The following is a 16,526-nucleotide window of genomic DNA, read 5'->3' as shown; positions in this document are numbered from 1 at the left end:
AGGGTGGGAAATGAGCGAAATTGAAAATGCAATTAACATTCAAAGAAATCTTCCGAAGGACTGGGAGCTTAGCAAGGGGTGAGCAGCCCCCCGAGAATGGTGTGTGATCCTCTTCCTCGCCAGGATTTCAGGGCAGCCACTGAACATTTACCCTGTTGACCATCCCTGGAAAATCTTTCAGCACAGTCTGACTTAACATGTCTGAGGTGGGGCAAAATCTGGGTTATATGTTTGGAAATATAGCTTAGGGTAAAAAGAAAATAAGAATGTGAATTAACTAGTGTGTGGGGTTTTTCTTTTTCAAAACAGACGGGAGTACAAATTTTAGGGGTGTGTTTTCCTGATTTTAAGGAGGAGAGGTGATGTCAAAGGAATTGACTAAAAATAAAAGTTTGAAGTTTTCTCCTATGATTTTCTTGGAGATAATATCTGCAAAAGCAAGGAAATAGAACAAGAGGTATGCATGTGACTCTTTGGTCTCTTATCTTGGAATCTGGATAGAGACCTATGAAAGGTGCCTGGACTTCTACTAAAGGGCTGGGTTTCTGGAAAAGCTTACTGAGAAGCCCCATGGTTGAGCACGGGCTCCGACAGGGATGGTTAACCATGGTATAGCCATTTTCCCATGGCTTATTGAGTCTTTTCTTTCCCTTTTAAAACTTTAAATAGAGCTGGGGCAAATTCTTCTCACTTTCCATCTTCCTTCCCTCATTTTAGTCACTTTCAAAACCATAAAGCAACCAACAGGTTGGAAAGGATTCAAGCCCCATAGGCCAGCATGTGAAATTAAAAGGTGTTTTTAATACCCCAAATTAATACATCTGAGGTCATCAGGGTCTAAAGTGAGAAAATAGCCCAAACGGACTCAATCCTGAGAACAAAAACCAATGAAAGAAAAGATATCGGAACTTGTTCTCACTCACTTTTGGTGGGAAGATAGTTTCTCTAGTAAGAATTCATTGACCAAGAGAGCATCTACAGCACCTGTATCAATAAAATATTAATTTGGGTAGAAGTATTAGAATAGGAAGGATGCAAAAATTGGCCAGGCTCTTTCCCTGCAGTCCAGGAAAACACCTTCTCGGAGAAAAGCAAAGGATGAAGAAGAGAACTAATGGGAATGCTGGTCAATCCCGAATCATCTTTGCCCATAAAATTCTTTGGCATCTGAAACCAGGAGAGGAGAGACTGAATGGTTCTAGGATTGAGGGGGAAAAAATAAGAGTTGGTGATTGGAAATATGGATTAAAAGAGACACCAGCACCAAGATTATGTCCATATCACCTCAGCCCTTGCCTGCCAAACTCAGACGTTCTTTATCATTTTGTCAGCGTGAAGGTCGTCTTCTTGCTTCCGGAATTCCAACTTGCCAGGTGTCTTATAACCTTTCATGGTAAGAAGTTTGCTGGCCCCGTTTAGACTTGTGTAACACAAAACGACATAGTAAAGAAAGGAAGTAATATTCTAGCTTCAAGGAAGTATCTGTTAATGGTATGACTAGGTAGTCATTGAAGAGTTAACCCTGCTTCCCAGGTAGCAGGTTTCCTGTCATAATTTGAAAATAACTTTCCTAGACAGTAACCAGACTCTGAAGCTAAATGCCAAATTGGGTCAAAGTAAGGGAGACGGGAAACCCCCAAGCTGTATAGCTTTTAGACTAGGCTTTTCAAGCAGAGATAAAGGAGGCATTGGTGGGCCATGTTCTTGATTGGCTCAATAGCTATGGTTCAGCCTGTCCTCTAAGAAAGACCAGTAACGTGGGCAGTGTGCACGGCCCCCTGAGAGAGGAGCCAGGCACAGAGAGGCACTGGGGTCTCCTTTTCTCTTGTCTATTTTCCAGATCAAAGAACTAGGAAGAGCCAAAATATAAACTAGAAACAAAATGACAGAAAAACCCATTCACACCTTTCTTGGTTTTCCAAATACTTATTTGCCAACGCTATAGATGGACTCACTAAACCAGGATGTAGAGGAAGAGTGATGAGGGAGATTCTGACTTAGAAGAGCCCCACTACATTGTGGGCACCTGGAGCCTTTGCAGTAAAGTGATGGCGCAGGTCAAGCCAACCAGATGGACCGCCCACAACTTTGACTGGTGGAGCCCAGCTTGAGGATAGGTGAGTGCCTGGTGGGCGACAGAAGATTCAGGATGGCTATGTTCTCTTCCTTGTCTTTCCTGTAGGAATCGGGGTCTGCCTTCATGCTGGCATGTGCTTAAGGCCAAGGTATCTCAGAGAAGTGCTGGGGTCAAGAAAGTGAGGTTAGAAAGTTTGGACCCAGCTCTCTTCAAAGCTGATAGTTACGGAGATCTCCTCCTAGAGCCAGACTCTACCTTCTAGCCCATGACCTTTCATTTCCCAGGCCAGGCCCATGTGTCCCCATAAGAGCAGGAGTGAAATCCAGGCCAAGCTGAGGTAATTCCATAGTTCTGTGTCTCCAAGGAAAAGGACATCCACCGGCACAAAGCATTGAGTAAAAACCCTTTAATAACAAAATAACATTCACGACGTAGCTACTTCAGTTGTCTGGAAAACTCAGCTTACACTTGATTCAACATATCACTTTCCACAAAGTTTGAAAAAAAAAAGGACATAAAATGGCATAACAAAATATACCTCGAGTTTCATAAGACAAGTCTTCTTGGCAAACCTAGTGAGCCAGACCCATGCATCTCTCGTAATAAAAATTGTTGGGCACACTCACGTCTCAGACACGCCTCTGTTTACTTTGGATCGAAAATACATTTGAACTTCATAGATTCTACAACATCTGCATCGTGTGTAGGTTTGTGAGTGTGAACAGAACTTGACTGAAACAAACATCGATTTGGTTTATTGCAGAAGAACACGTAAAGCTTTCCGGAAGATTAAGCACTACTACAATCATTAACTGTCTTACAAAAGCCAACTTAAAATTCTTGTATCCATTCCCATCTTTGGCAGATTAATAAGGGGAGAAATAAAAAAGACTGTATCTTACAAAGCTTTCATTATCACAATCTACTTTATAAGGCCAAATAAAATGTTTCTTTGTATTATTAAAGAAAGCGCATTCTCAATATATTCCCATTGACAGGTCATATGAACGCTCTACCGTTGATGATTTCCAATATTTTGCAGAGCAGGCTGCTGCTTTCCCACCACTTTCCTGAGCTGCCCTCCTACGGAAAATAAAGTGTGCTTGGCAATTGATTTGGCTTTATGTCAAGCATACTGATTCGGGGAATAGGTATGAAACTTCAGAATGGGTCTCAGAACCCAAATATAAGGAAGAATGAGTTTGCCCAATCCACTGCAAATGAAAGATACTTTTTGAGATATGGGGGGTCAGATAATTAGGGAGTTTAAACAAAGATGGTTTTCCTAAACGAGATTTCAAACCTTCTTATACCCCCTTTAGGATAGATGTAACATTGTTGGGCAGAAAAGAGTAAATTAGAATCATCTCTCACTCTAGGGAGGAAATATCAGGATACGGCTGCACAGGTTATGTTTTGGGGAATGGCCATCTATTTTTGCCCCAAAGACTGGAACAGCTCGTGGAGCTGTCCAGGAGAATGGACAAAAAGCCAGAGAATAATTATTGATATTGATGCCATTTGAATTGACCTGACAGCAAAATACTCTAGTATTCTTCCAAGAAACCAAGCACAAAGATCCAGGAGAGGCTAGAGCTGGATGAATTCGCATCTCCATACACGTGGCCAGTTACATCTGAGGTCGTGAACGTAAAGCCAAAATGACTCCTTTTCACGGAAACTTAAGATGCAGAGTTGTTTTGCAATGCTTGTTTCCAAACCCCTCTCGCATGGAAGTGAGACAGCTGGGTTCTGAGGATCTAACCGCAGAATGTGAGTCGGCGAACTCAAACTTGGAATGACCCTTCTTATAACGTTTGAACTCGATTTAATCTGACTCATTTTGAAATCCCAACAGAGGTCAAGGTATTTTCGAGGTGAGACATCTCCCAATAAAACCAATATTACCACTGTCTGAGGCTGAACTGTGTACATTTTCACAGTTTAATGTATACACAACTGTTCCACAACCGCTAACGAACAACTGGCGCCCATGCATAAATAAAGTCCATTGAACCAAAGGGGAAGATCTAGTTCAAAATGAAAAATGTTGCTATTAAGACCACAATGCATCACACTGCTAAATTTTTAGCCTCATGCATAAAATTATAGCACTGATTGGCAGTTGCTAATTATAATACTACACTGTTAACACAGGACAATTAATTGTTCAGACCAAGTAGCACAAATGTAGAAAATAATAATTTTCTTTTTCAACAGAGCAAATGAACACAGATTGTTTCTTCAGCAAAATATGAAACTGTAAACTTTGGGCTCATTCTGCAACTTTCCCCAATCCAGAATAAATAAAATCCAAAGGGGAAAAAAAAGAACATACATTTTTTTTTAAGCGCACCTTTTCATCTATTACAAAAGCACAACCTAAAACGTATAAAGCTTTTTTTTCTTTTTTTTTTTAAATCACAGTTACCAAAAGAAACAGTGAATAATTTATTACATACGCTATAATAACATTACTCTAAACACTATTATCTATGAGGTATATCTGAGAAAATTCGGTAAGGAATTGCGCGGTCTGCATTGCCAACATGCCCAGGTTCGTATTAAAGCTTTGGAACCGTGAAGAACTAGAAAAGGGAGAAGGACAGGGAAGGCAGAGGAGGAGAGATAGAGAAAAAACCTTTGGTATTAGTACAAATCTCGTTCTTTGCAGGGTTGCATTGCAAAGCACCACAGTACAATAAGCCCACCAATGTACTGTATGGAGGCCCAGTGGAAGCTGAGGTATTCACAGGAAGGATTAAAAAAAGCACAGAGAAGTCCAGACTGGCTAAATCGTTGCTTTGGTTCAAGCAAGGCACTCGTCCCGTGGTTACGTCACACTTTGCAAGTGAAGCATGAGGCTGAGGGGGGATTGCTGAGGAGAGGTCTGCCAATCGGGGATGTTTTCTGTGTTCAGGCTGCCACCGGTCTGCCTAGGTTCCCTCTTCTAGGGGCTCGGTGGTCGGAAGGCTGGGGAGGGCGGTGTTGGCTTATAGAGGAGCACTTCGCTGCTCAATGAAAAGATCTTTGTTGTGTCTCCCAGGTATTTGGAGAATTCTACTTCCAATAGGAATTTGGGAAGAAAACCAAAGCAATTTGCTGTTTGGAAGGCAGGCCTTACATCTCTGCCTGGTATGGAGGGGAGATGGAGCTTTGAGCCTGTTTGGACAGGAGAGAACTCTCACATGTGTCAGTACGGTGCTTGCAAACTACAGGAAGGGGGTAAGTGAGGGTTTCTTAACATCTGTCAACCTAACCTCTGATTTCTTCCACGGGATGCACTCTGGATGCAGGGATCGGATGAGTTGACTGGTCTTTTCCCTTCTTAGCTTCTTTGTCTAAATTGTCTCTTAAAAAGCTAAAAGAGAACTACGTTATGTGAAATGCAAAATACTAGTACTCAGTAAAGAACCATACAGGCTAGAGGCCGGTCTTTGCATATGTCTGAAACCCATTTGGTCAAAAGCTGAGAATGATTCATTGGCTAACATACAAATCACAGTGATGACTGAATCTTAGTAGTAAATCATTTAATGGAATCGGAAGAAACTTAAACAAGACCAATTCATTTCATGAGTAAGAAGGGAAAAGAGAATCAATTTTAAGTAATCATGTCTTAAACTGGCATATTGATTTCTCTGAAATTTTGAGGTCATCTTTTGTTTCCAATGAGTAATTTTTCAGCATCCAATGAGATAAGGCTTAAAGAAGTTCTCTCATAAATATAAAAAGTTGCCCTAGAAATGATGTATCAAGTCAAGGGGAAAGGGAAAAAGCTGAACAGCTTAAATGTCACGTGTGCAAACAGTGATCAAATTCCCTTTCTCTGATAAATACTGACCTAAAAATATGCGTAATAATTCAACTCAACAGACCAAGAATGCACTTTCTCTTCTCCCTTAATTAGAAGTTTATATATACAACACTCTGGAATGGGGAGGTTGTACAGTGATCTCACTGGATCAGTGTGTGCTTCCAGGCTGTAAACCCCTCTATGAGCTCTAATACATTAAGGCTGGCCATCTTTACAAGCAATTGATCATATGTGACTTTACGTTGAGATTCTAACTAGACAGATACTGAAATGCCTGTGACTATTTTCACAGAGTAAAAATGTTCAGTGACAAGCCCCAGGCCCCCTTCCTCTTTGCCAACGTGTGGCCCATCTCAGGCAGAGGCAGCACCGAGCAATGGGCACAGACTGGAGGAGAAGGCGGGAGGCTTGTCTGGGCTTTGCCTCTACATAGATACTTGTGTTGGATAACTATTTCACTCCCCCGGGCCTCCAGGGGCTGGACTAAAAGATTCCTAGGGTCCCTTCCAGCTCTACTATTCAGTGATTAGAATTTCTATGGTCCAATCATTGGAAATCTCAACTACGATAGCTCCAAAGCAGGGAACAGAGCTGGGACTGAAGGCCACTTCCAACCAGTCTTCTTCACCAATTTGGAGTTTGAATTTCAGGAATCCAATTACAGCAGCATCTGAACTTGCATCCTGAACATGTGGAGGGGACAGCGAACAAATGAGAGAAACACAGAAAATACCCCTTTCCAAATTAGCAGCCACTGTCGCATACGTAACTATTTCTTTGGGGTATCTGAGCTGTGGCTGTACATACCATATGTCAGAGAGAATAGTTAAAATTATAAAAGAGCACAAGCAAAATGCAGACCGCACAGAGAAAGAAATCTTTGGTATCTTTGGTGTCATCAACACGATTAAAATTACAAATGGAAAAAGTCAGTGAGGTAGCCTTCTTTGGTTCTCACTAGAAATAGAAAGTTTTTCCTTTTTTTTTTTTCTTTTTTCTGCTTTTTTTTTTTTTTCCTTTTTTGTTTTGTTGTTTTACACGCACACAGAGTTCATTCTTGGAAGCAGCTAGTTTAAGGGTTTCCCTCTTTTTGCTGTTCTGATTTTTTTTTTTAATTTATTTTTTCCAGTTTCTGTACAGAAGCCCCAAAATCCAGGCTGGTGAAGCAGGGTCTCGGCTTACATTTTCTGAATGCACAGGTTCGGGTTGAATAGTCATTGCTTGTCCACAAACTTTGCTCTGTTGTTCTGACAGCAAACAAACTGCAGTGCTCTCTATTGTTTTAAATAAAAAATATAAACTATATCGTGCACCTTTTGCAGATGCTGAATAAGTTAAATAAATAAGTTACAATATGAAGGCTCTGAGGGCCCCAATAATTAAAAGGTGAAGTTCGCCTGGTACCAGGTGGGGCTGTGAACTTAAATTAAATAATTTAATCACTGTTACTTAAACTATTTTCAAAGTTAATTCAAGAAGGAAAAATACCTCGATATTTTTTTTTGTAACCTGTATTTCTTCCCTGTCTGTAACAGAACTTCTCTGCTTTATAAAGCAAAACTTCAAGGGAATTCTAAAAGGGACTGTGCATCTCTGACGCACAATTGGTCTAGGTTTTCATAAATAAGCACAAAGAGTAAAACCAAAGTAAAGAAAGATGATTAAATAATTACGAAAATCCTATACACTTGTGTGCTAAAAACTAATTTAAATAAATTAATTACATTAATGGTACTTAGCTGGTTGGTCATAACCCAAAGAGATGAAGGGGGAAAAAAAAAAGGTTTCTTTTGACTGTCTTCATTTTTCGATGGACAAAATGTATAGCTTCTTTCCATAGTCTAAATGAAAATAAAGCAGGAAATTCTAACATCTACACTTTCTCACTTTCAAAAAGACCATTTAAGTGTGACAAGCATGAAAAAAAAATCACCACGTTCCCTGCTCTAGCTAGTGCAGCACCCCCAAGACCATGTCACCATTTTCTCCACCCTGGAAACCAGAACTCACTTTCTCCTTATTAGTTCATGCTTTACTTTGCTATTTTTTCCTTCTTTTTCTTTTTTTTTTTCTCTTTTTTTGGTGTGTGTCCTTTTTCAGGTCTTTGGATTTAGCTTCAGTTATGAGAGATCCAGAATAAAGCTATTCAACCGAAGTTATCAAGCACATGTGTCATTCTTACACAGATGATTAAATAATATCCAAGTTTTCTTGAAAGTTGAGTTTATCTTGGACGTGCCCAAATGAAGGTAATTCCAAGTGTACAGAATGAAGATGCTGGGATACTTTTTTTTTTTCCTGCACTTTAGCTTTCAATGTTACAATAAATAATAAAAAACAATGTACATTGTAGAAGTACCACATACATGTTAAATGATCATTTAAAATGTATTTATTGTAACAGATGACTATGTACATATGAAGGTGTCTGTGCACACGTGTCTGTGCAGTCTGAACACTCAGAGGCAATGTGTGTCGCTGTGAGGATGTCTATGAGAATACGTGTTGAAAGGTGCATCTAAATCTGTATACACCCAAGCTGACCGACTGTATAAGGTTTAGGCAAACTTATCTACCAAGGTTTACGCTGTGAGAAGTGCCTCTGCTAAAGATGGAAGAGAGTGGGAGACTTCCATGGAATGAACAGACCTGTAGCAATGTGTCTTTTTTTTTCCTATACACATTTTCTCCACTAAAAGGGAATTAGCTGGTTAATCCCAGGCAACCAAACTCAAAACTGGTAAGGAAAGCTTAGGCTCAAGCTTCAACTTGCCTCAGACTGTCAGAACCTTTTTGGTATCTGAGAACAATGAATACTTCCGGTCCCCATGGGATTCATGGAATACCCCATCAGCTTCAACTGTAAGTTCTGTGTCTACCTATGTGAAGCCCTATGTTATTTTAATATATATATGTATATGTATACACACACACACACACACACACACACACACACACATATATAATTTTATAACCCATTCTGAGACTTTCTAAAACAAACAAACCCTCCCTTCCCCCTACCCTTGGAAAGAAACAAATCAAAGGTAGAAAATAGGCACTGGGACATCCATATTTAAAGCCAATGTCATTAACTTAGGAGATTTATACAGCAAACTTGGGTGCACCTTCTGCCTTTAGTAAGGATTTTGTGGCCTTATCTGAAAACTAGAATCTCCTGTTGTTTTAGAGGTGACTTGGTCTTAACTAAACGTACAAAAGTATTAAGTTCTCCAGTCTTACAGGTAAACATCCGAACGTTACAGACATAACAGCTCTATCCCTTTTCTGTCTACCGTCTTTCACTCTCTCTTCCTGGTTAGGCTAACAAGTCTGAATCACAAGGCATCAGCAGCAACAGCAACAAAAAATCAGCTCTGATCTGTTAGGATTCGGGACGGTTATCATCACAGTACCTGTGTCTGGGCTTTGGGGTCAACCTTGACCACACGTATCACCTCTTTTTCTCTACTTTTCATATACTCCATTATTCTTCAACAACACTGGAACCCAGCCTGTTCTTCTTCTATGTTTAAAAATTCCTACTATACAACCTCCTGAAAAACAGAGTTCACCACAAAGGTATACTGTCATGACATTTCGGTAATGGTAATCAAAAAGACGCTTCTATAATTCTACCAGCATTTTTAGAAGTGGGAAAGTGTTCCCCCTGCACCCAGTAATGATATTTAAAAAAAATATGTTCAACTTTAATTTATTGGCATGACTAGGTGGGCACCCAGCACAGATAAAGTAAAATGGGTGATCATCTAAAAGGTATTTATGACAACACTGTGAAGCAGTTATACTCCAATAAAGATGTAAAAAAATAAATAAATAAAAAATAAAAGGTACTTATATTTGGCTTTGAAATACATTGTTTGATTTACAAAAATGTATGTATGTGTATCAGATTTATTCCTAATTTTGATTTAATTTTAGCTAGTAATAAAAATTAGCTTGAATTTCCAAAGCCCATAATTGCCAAGAGCCTGCAGGAAAAGAGACACTGCAGAGGTGATGCCTTGATTTCTTCAAAGTGTCACGTTGGTACCTTCATGCCTCATTCCCGCCTGTACTGTTAAGTGGTACAACCTACACACTACTTTACATTTTAGAAAAGCCTTTAAATATTGTGGACGAGTTTTTATTGTTGTTGCTGTTTTTCTTTTTAAAAAGAAATATATTGGCTCTTTTTTTTAATAAAAATTTCTTGGAATGAAAGAATTGTATCCCCAGGACCAAAATCACATTGAAAACAAAAGTAAGCAAGCCTATTTCCCTAAAGAAATAAAGAATTTTCCACTCAATAGCCTTTGGATTTCTGTTGCTTCGAGAATGTGAATTTTGGTTCAGAGCTGTCCCTTCACACTGCCCCTTTCATTGCTGGTGGCTGAGGCATGCCTGGAATTTTTCTTGGATTGAGGAAATGGATCCTCAATCCAACAGGTTAAACGGTGAAGTCCAAAGAGTTATTTTTTTTCTGAAATTATTGACTTAAAATAAGGTTTAAAAATGTTTGAGGAAACTTACTGGGTCAAATTCCATTACCTTCCAGTTTGCAGGGTTTTTTTTTTTTCTTTCAGCTTTTTAACAAATTGAAATTCTGTAGGGCTTAATTTTTCAATACACAGATATATAGATACACACATGTATTTATATATGTACGTAAATCATTTTTTAGAAGCAAGCACTTCTCTCTGGTATGGCATTATCTGGTACGAGACATTTATCAAAAGTCCCTAGCGGGAAGTTCTTGCCTTTTTTTACATTATGACATCTTCCTCTGGTCACCAGGAGCGCTGAGGGTGTATGTGACTACACCTGGTTTGACCAGGGTTGAAATCTCAGGCCACAAAGGCAGCCTTTTTCAGTTTAGACATCTTCATAGGATGCCAGAGACCCAAATGCTGACATGAGCATGCCGAAGGATCACTAACCAAAGCAAGCAGGCTCGGTTCCTCAGTCCAATCTCCAGAAGAACAAGCATTTCCATTGGCCATGAGTCACAAGGATTCATTTAGAGATACCCAAGGTGAAATTCATTTTGATCCACCCATAGGAGAGTTCCCCTGCTGAAATATGCTCTTTTCTTGGTCATTTGACAAAGGAGACATGGAGAATGGGCAAGAGACAAAGTGACACAGGGCAAAGTCAAGGAACATCCCCAGGTAGGATGAATTATAGAAGCCATGGAAAGTCGCCTTCTTTAGTGGCTACATGGCTGCTGCCCCTGCAAAGGGAGACCCACACAGTGGGAGGAAGGAGGTGGCATAATAGACAATGGGGTTCCCAAGGGCAGGACTCTGGGGTTCTCCCCAAACCCTGCCTCGTGTTTTCTCTCTAGGACTGAGACACCCGCACCCCCCAACACCGCTGCCTCACCCCAGTGCCGGCCGTGGCTGCACACAGGCTTGTCTAAACTAATTGGTCATTACCACCCTGAGGAAACCTGATCAACCCATTGCAGCAGGAGTTGGACTTCCCCTGTGAGAAGTCCCTTTGGTGGATTTACTTACTGAGGGGCATCTGGAACACCCTGATGGGACAGGGCAGTTCCTGGAGAACAGACCTCTGGGCTGGCCTCATCTCTGTAACTGGTGGGAATGGACCACTGATCTTTCCCAGCAGTTAGAGAAGATGAACACTCCCTGGCCACGGCCCAGAACTGGTGGATGGACCTCACTCGCCACCCTGATCATGGTTGAGACATAGAATAGAGAAGACTCAAAATACAAACAAAACTCATTCGTCCCATGATCCACTTAGCAACAGGTTAACTGTTGAAATGCTTACACTTGACTTTCAACCTTTCCCAGGAATTTTCACAGAAATCTGAATACTCTAAATCATCCACAGCAGCAAATATACTCTGGGATGGCATGAGAAATGAGCAAAGTTCTGAACTGAATACTTAAGAAATGAAGCACTTGACAAAAACAAGATGTGAATTTGAACAGCAATAACTTTGGGTTATCACCAGTGTCAAGTTGAATCTATATATGTATTCATATATTATATATATCTCTTTCTTTAGAAATGCAACCTTTACAGCTGATTTTTAAAAAGCTAATAGAAAAGTAGAAACTGACAATTATTTTTACACACTTTCCCCCACCCCCAATGAAGCCCTGTTAGGATGTAGCAATCACGTGAAGACGAGGCTTGTCAATTCCTCTATAAATTCTTTGGTTCTGTGGCTTGGGAGAGGATGTGTCACCGAGACCCCTACCCTTGACCCTCACTCCCCTTCCCTCCCCTGATGATGAGACTCTGAACATAGAAGGAACCAAGACTAAGGATTAAGCGTAACATTCAAGTGACAATATTATTCCCCACGCTCCGCTGAGCAGAGAGGAGAACTGTTCAGTATCCCAACATCTTAAACTTGGACTCCATGGAACCCTTTGAGAGATTCCATGTCGGGTAGAAAAAGCCATAAAACAAAATGATAGGGAAACAATAAAATCAAACAAATGACCCTTTCCTTTCGTGGCTCAGAAACAAAATTGATTACCTTTACACAGATCAATGGCGCTATTAGTATTTAAGCCAGGCAAGAGGAGATAATGAACTGAAACAAAGGTGTGAGAAATCCTCATCTTTGGTATTGTAGCTGTTGAGGTTTCTGTTGCTCTGTTCCGTGTTCTTTTGAAAAACTGCATAGGCACAAATTAAAGACAATCTTCAACTTTTAGATTACCGCATGAGTTGTCAAATGAAGCAGCAGCCACGGAGGCTTTTCCTTCCTTCTCTTCCTGTCTCAACCCTTTCTTTAAAATCTGCTTCCAAAAAATGTCCCAAGAGGTCTGTTTGAACACAGTGTGTCTCGCTGTTTTTCTGTTTCTGGTTTTTGTTTTTTTTTTTTCTTTTCTGGCGAGCTTCCTTCTCGTTGGTGGTGATGTTCGGTGATTTACGTTTTTATTTATTTATTCATTTTAATGGGACAGTTTTGTTTGTTGCAGAAGTAGGTGCAGAAAAAGTTTCTTTGGTTTCGATTAAGTAATTCATAAAAAAAGTCAGTCTCAAGTGTCTGTAAAGAATCATTGCAGTGTTTGGCTTGCTTTGAACACCCCCCTTGGTGCCCACCTGGGGCCATTCACTGGTAAATATGCACATGGTGACCTTTGCAATCTCCCAGGGTTCTGTGGGCGCTCTTCCATTTGCCGTGGGAAGGTGACAGCCAGGAACCAGAAAGCCACTCGCTGGGTGGCTTGGCTAACATCCTTGGTGTAGCCGGTCCACTCAGCCCGACGATGAACCAAATGCAAGAGCTGAATGCCATTCGGAGTTGCAGAGGTTTTCTGACTTCTAAGAAGTAATCACAGTATTTTTCAGGCTAGAAAATGGCAAGTAATAAATGTCTTTGGTTTGCAGTATTCTGCTTCTTTGGTGTGCTGTGTTTTCTCCAGATTTATTCAGCTGTTTTGCTAGATGATTCAACAATGGAAGAGATTCAGGACTAGATGACGGTTATGAGTAACACGTACGGTGGTTTGAATTATTTATTTTTTCCTTGCTATGAAACACTGAAAACGTCCCTACCGATGGGATGGACAAGGGAACAACCCAAATCTGAAGGAGCGAGAATGTATCATGTGGTCATAATGCACAATAGGAGGAACCAGGTGACAGATAACCAAGAAGGATACATTTATGATCTAAAAAAATCTAGATCTTTTAAAATGCTGCATTTGCTCCGTGTACTGTAACAGTTAAATTGGCCTCCTGAGTGTGCGTCTGCATTATGTACAAACAGAATTTGTAGCAAACTGCAAAATGTGCTTGAAGCCATATTCCCAATGATTCCCTCATGACTTCCTAACTGGTGTCTTGAAAATCGAGATGCGGTGAATCCAGAACCTTCCTGACTTCTCTGTTTATCTTCGTTGTGCTTGATACTTTGAGCTCAAGTGAACTGATCTGGTTTTTTTTTTGATGGATCCAAGACCACGTGAGATTTCCAGGAGGTAAGGAAAAGAAAATTGTAAACTGGATCAACTTAAAGCTTTCTAAACCATTCAATGAAAAAGATGCCTGAGTTGGAAAAACAGGTCCTCGGATTCTTTTTTTTAACTTCCATATTTAAAACTTGTGCTCAGTAATTGTCATTCTGATGTTTTTTTTTATGTTATGGCTGTGAACGTTGGTGAACTATGGTATGATGAGGCTAAGCACTTGGAAAGCAAATGAGGTCATTCTTGTTGCTAGATTCTTCTCTTATTGTAGCATCTTGGGAACCCAAACTCAGAGTCCTTACACAGGCCAAAGTCCCACTATTACTCATGGGAACTTCGACTGCAAGAGGTTGACAGGACTCAGAGTGGGACCGTTGACATTCTAAGCAATCCTGAGCTTGACTGACACCACACTGAAACTGACTTGCTGCAGAAAGGCCCCATTTGGGTTTCTGAGGTGCTCAGCACACTCGCTCAGAGGACAATGTCCGGTTCAAAGAGATTAGTTTTCAGCTTGCACTTGGACTCCATAGCCACTAAAAACCAATGAACAAAAAGAACACCTGGCCTATGATTACAGCTAGAATAGAATTTTCTTTTCAAGAGAATTGTGCTTTCAAATCACCAGTGAAGGGCCCCAGCTAAGAATCCAGCGTCTTTTTCCTTTGCATTTTCTTCCGGTATCTTTTGTCCTCATTTGGAGGTGACTTGTGCCCAACTGAGAGTCCTTCCATCACGCTTTGGTACAGGTGCCGGAGGCGGACGAGGGGCCCCCTGTGCTCAGATCGTCCTGCCACTTCTCCAGGCTGCGGCGCCGGGCATTCATGAAGAAGTTGCTGACGGTCGTAAGCTCCAGGCCCAGCTGCTGGGAAATGGTGATCTGCATCTCCTTGGATGGGCGTTTGTTCTCCTTGAAGATGGCGAAGAGCGTTCGGCGTTGGAGGTCGGTGAACACCAGGCGGGATTTCTTCTGGGAATTGTTCCTGTCTTTGTTTGGTTCTTGCTCTTTGCGTTTGCACGCTTGAAGGGGAAGAGAAGAAGGAGAGAGTCAGTGCGATCGTGAGAACGTGATCCATTGAGAACATTGACAAAGTCAATGGGGATGGAAAGTCAAAGGGGATGTAAACCGTTAAACTTTATTGTGCAAATTGCCCAGCTGTCAATAACCAGCCTTCCCAGTTCATCTATGGGTGATGGAAAGCATCGGTTAGTGGGGGAAGGGAGAAAGGAGAAAAGAGCAGGGCTGTTTACACAGTCTGGTTTTGAACCAAATGCTTTCTCTTTCACTCCCTACCCACCACTGCCACCCCCTTGAAACTCTTTACCTGTGCAATCAGGTGCTCTGAAGGGATCAGTGACTTCCCCAGGGGGAAGCCTGGTTACTACGTTCCTCTTTCACGGTCACCCTCTGGAATTGTTTACAGATGAGCCACAGTGACTTTCCGGAGTCAAAACTTAAAAGTGCGTAATTTCTCAGAATCAAAGCTTCCACCCTCATGACTCAAAGAATTGTTAACAGAATGAAATTAGAAGTGACAGAGTGATGGTATCATCCCGACCCCAAATCCCCTTCTTCTAGACTTTTGAAAAATAAAAAAAATAAAATCAAACAGGGAGGGAAAGACTGTGAAAAAATTGGTTTAACCAGTTGTAATTTGGCTGGTTGGAAGTAAAGCCAGTACAAGAAGACCAGGGCTGAGGTTGGCAAAAGAACCCAAATTTACAGTGGATTATTTTAGGGCCCTAGATGTGTCAATTAGTAGATGCAGAGTCTCTGATTCAGTAGATGGGCATCCATATCTGGGGTGCCACGTGCAGCCAGGACATTAATTTATGTGTCACTACCTCTGCCTTACCCTACAAGTTTCTAGAAGGCAGGGATCAGGTCTGTGTGATATTTCCGACTGGCTCTTTCTGGAGCCACGGACATAAATGAATGCTTGGGATGCTGATGACAAGCGGTGTCTTGACTCTTTCAGGAATTTGCACACTTCACAGACAGATTGGGTCTCAGAAAAGTAACTTTTTTTTTTTTTTTTTTGCAGTACGCGGGCCTCTCACTGTTGTGGCCTCTCCCGTTGCGGAGCACAGGCTCCGGACGCGCAGGCTCAGCAGCCATGGCTCACGGGCCCAGCTGCTCTGCGGCATGCGGGATCTTCCCGGACCGGGGCACGAACCTGTGTCCCCTGCATCGGCAGGCGGACTCTCAACCACTACACCACCAGGGAAGCCCAGAAAAGTAACTTTTAAGGGCTAAATAATATTGTGCATACAAATCACAAATTTAAACATGGGAACATGTGTTAAAATCACTGGACAGAAACCACAGCTCATCCAGGGGTTTTGTGCCGCCTCAACAGAGCTAATCCAGGAAAGGCGAGGAGGGAGCAGAGGGCCGGCTTTGAGCATCCTTCCCTGGATCAAATCCTACTGGACATTCTGGCTCCAGGTTGAGAATTTCTTTGTACTCAACTGACATTCCCCTAAGGCTAGCAGTCGTCTGGAGTGCTGTCTGGAAGCCTTTTCATACTTCTCAAAGCCCTGATTTGTGAGTTTCGCTTCTGAGCTTTGGGTCAGGCCATTTTCTACTCTTTGCATTCTGCAGGGAGCATTTGGTATAGTGGGGCCGCTGGCTGCAGTTTGAGTATCAGGGGAACATCCTTCAAACGGATGGGTC

The 16,526-nt window shown here is 41.4% G+C and overlaps 1 protein-coding gene across 1 annotated transcript in view; it reads right to left on the bottom strand.

The window, feature by feature from the left end:
• Positions 1-8,899: 8,899 nt before the first annotated feature.
• ONECUT2 (one cut homeobox 2) overlaps positions 8,900-16,526 on the bottom strand; it is a 45,372-nt gene continuing 37,745 nt past the window's right edge. The window contains exon 2 of the mRNA XM_033837798.2: positions 8,900-14,869. Coding sequence (XP_033693689.1) covers positions 14,583-14,869 — 287 coding nt within the window. The 3' untranslated portion in view covers positions 8,900-14,582. The remainder of the gene's footprint in view (positions 14,870-16,526) is intronic.

The sequence above is a fragment of the Tursiops truncatus genome, chromosome 13 (genome assembly GCF_011762595.2).
Source record: "Tursiops truncatus isolate mTurTru1 chromosome 13, mTurTru1.mat.Y, whole genome shotgun sequence".
Taxonomy (NCBI): Eukaryota; Metazoa; Chordata; class Mammalia; order Artiodactyla; family Delphinidae; genus Tursiops; species Tursiops truncatus.
Note: the sequence above shows the minus strand (reverse complement) of the source record. Positions and strands in the feature narration are given on the sequence as shown.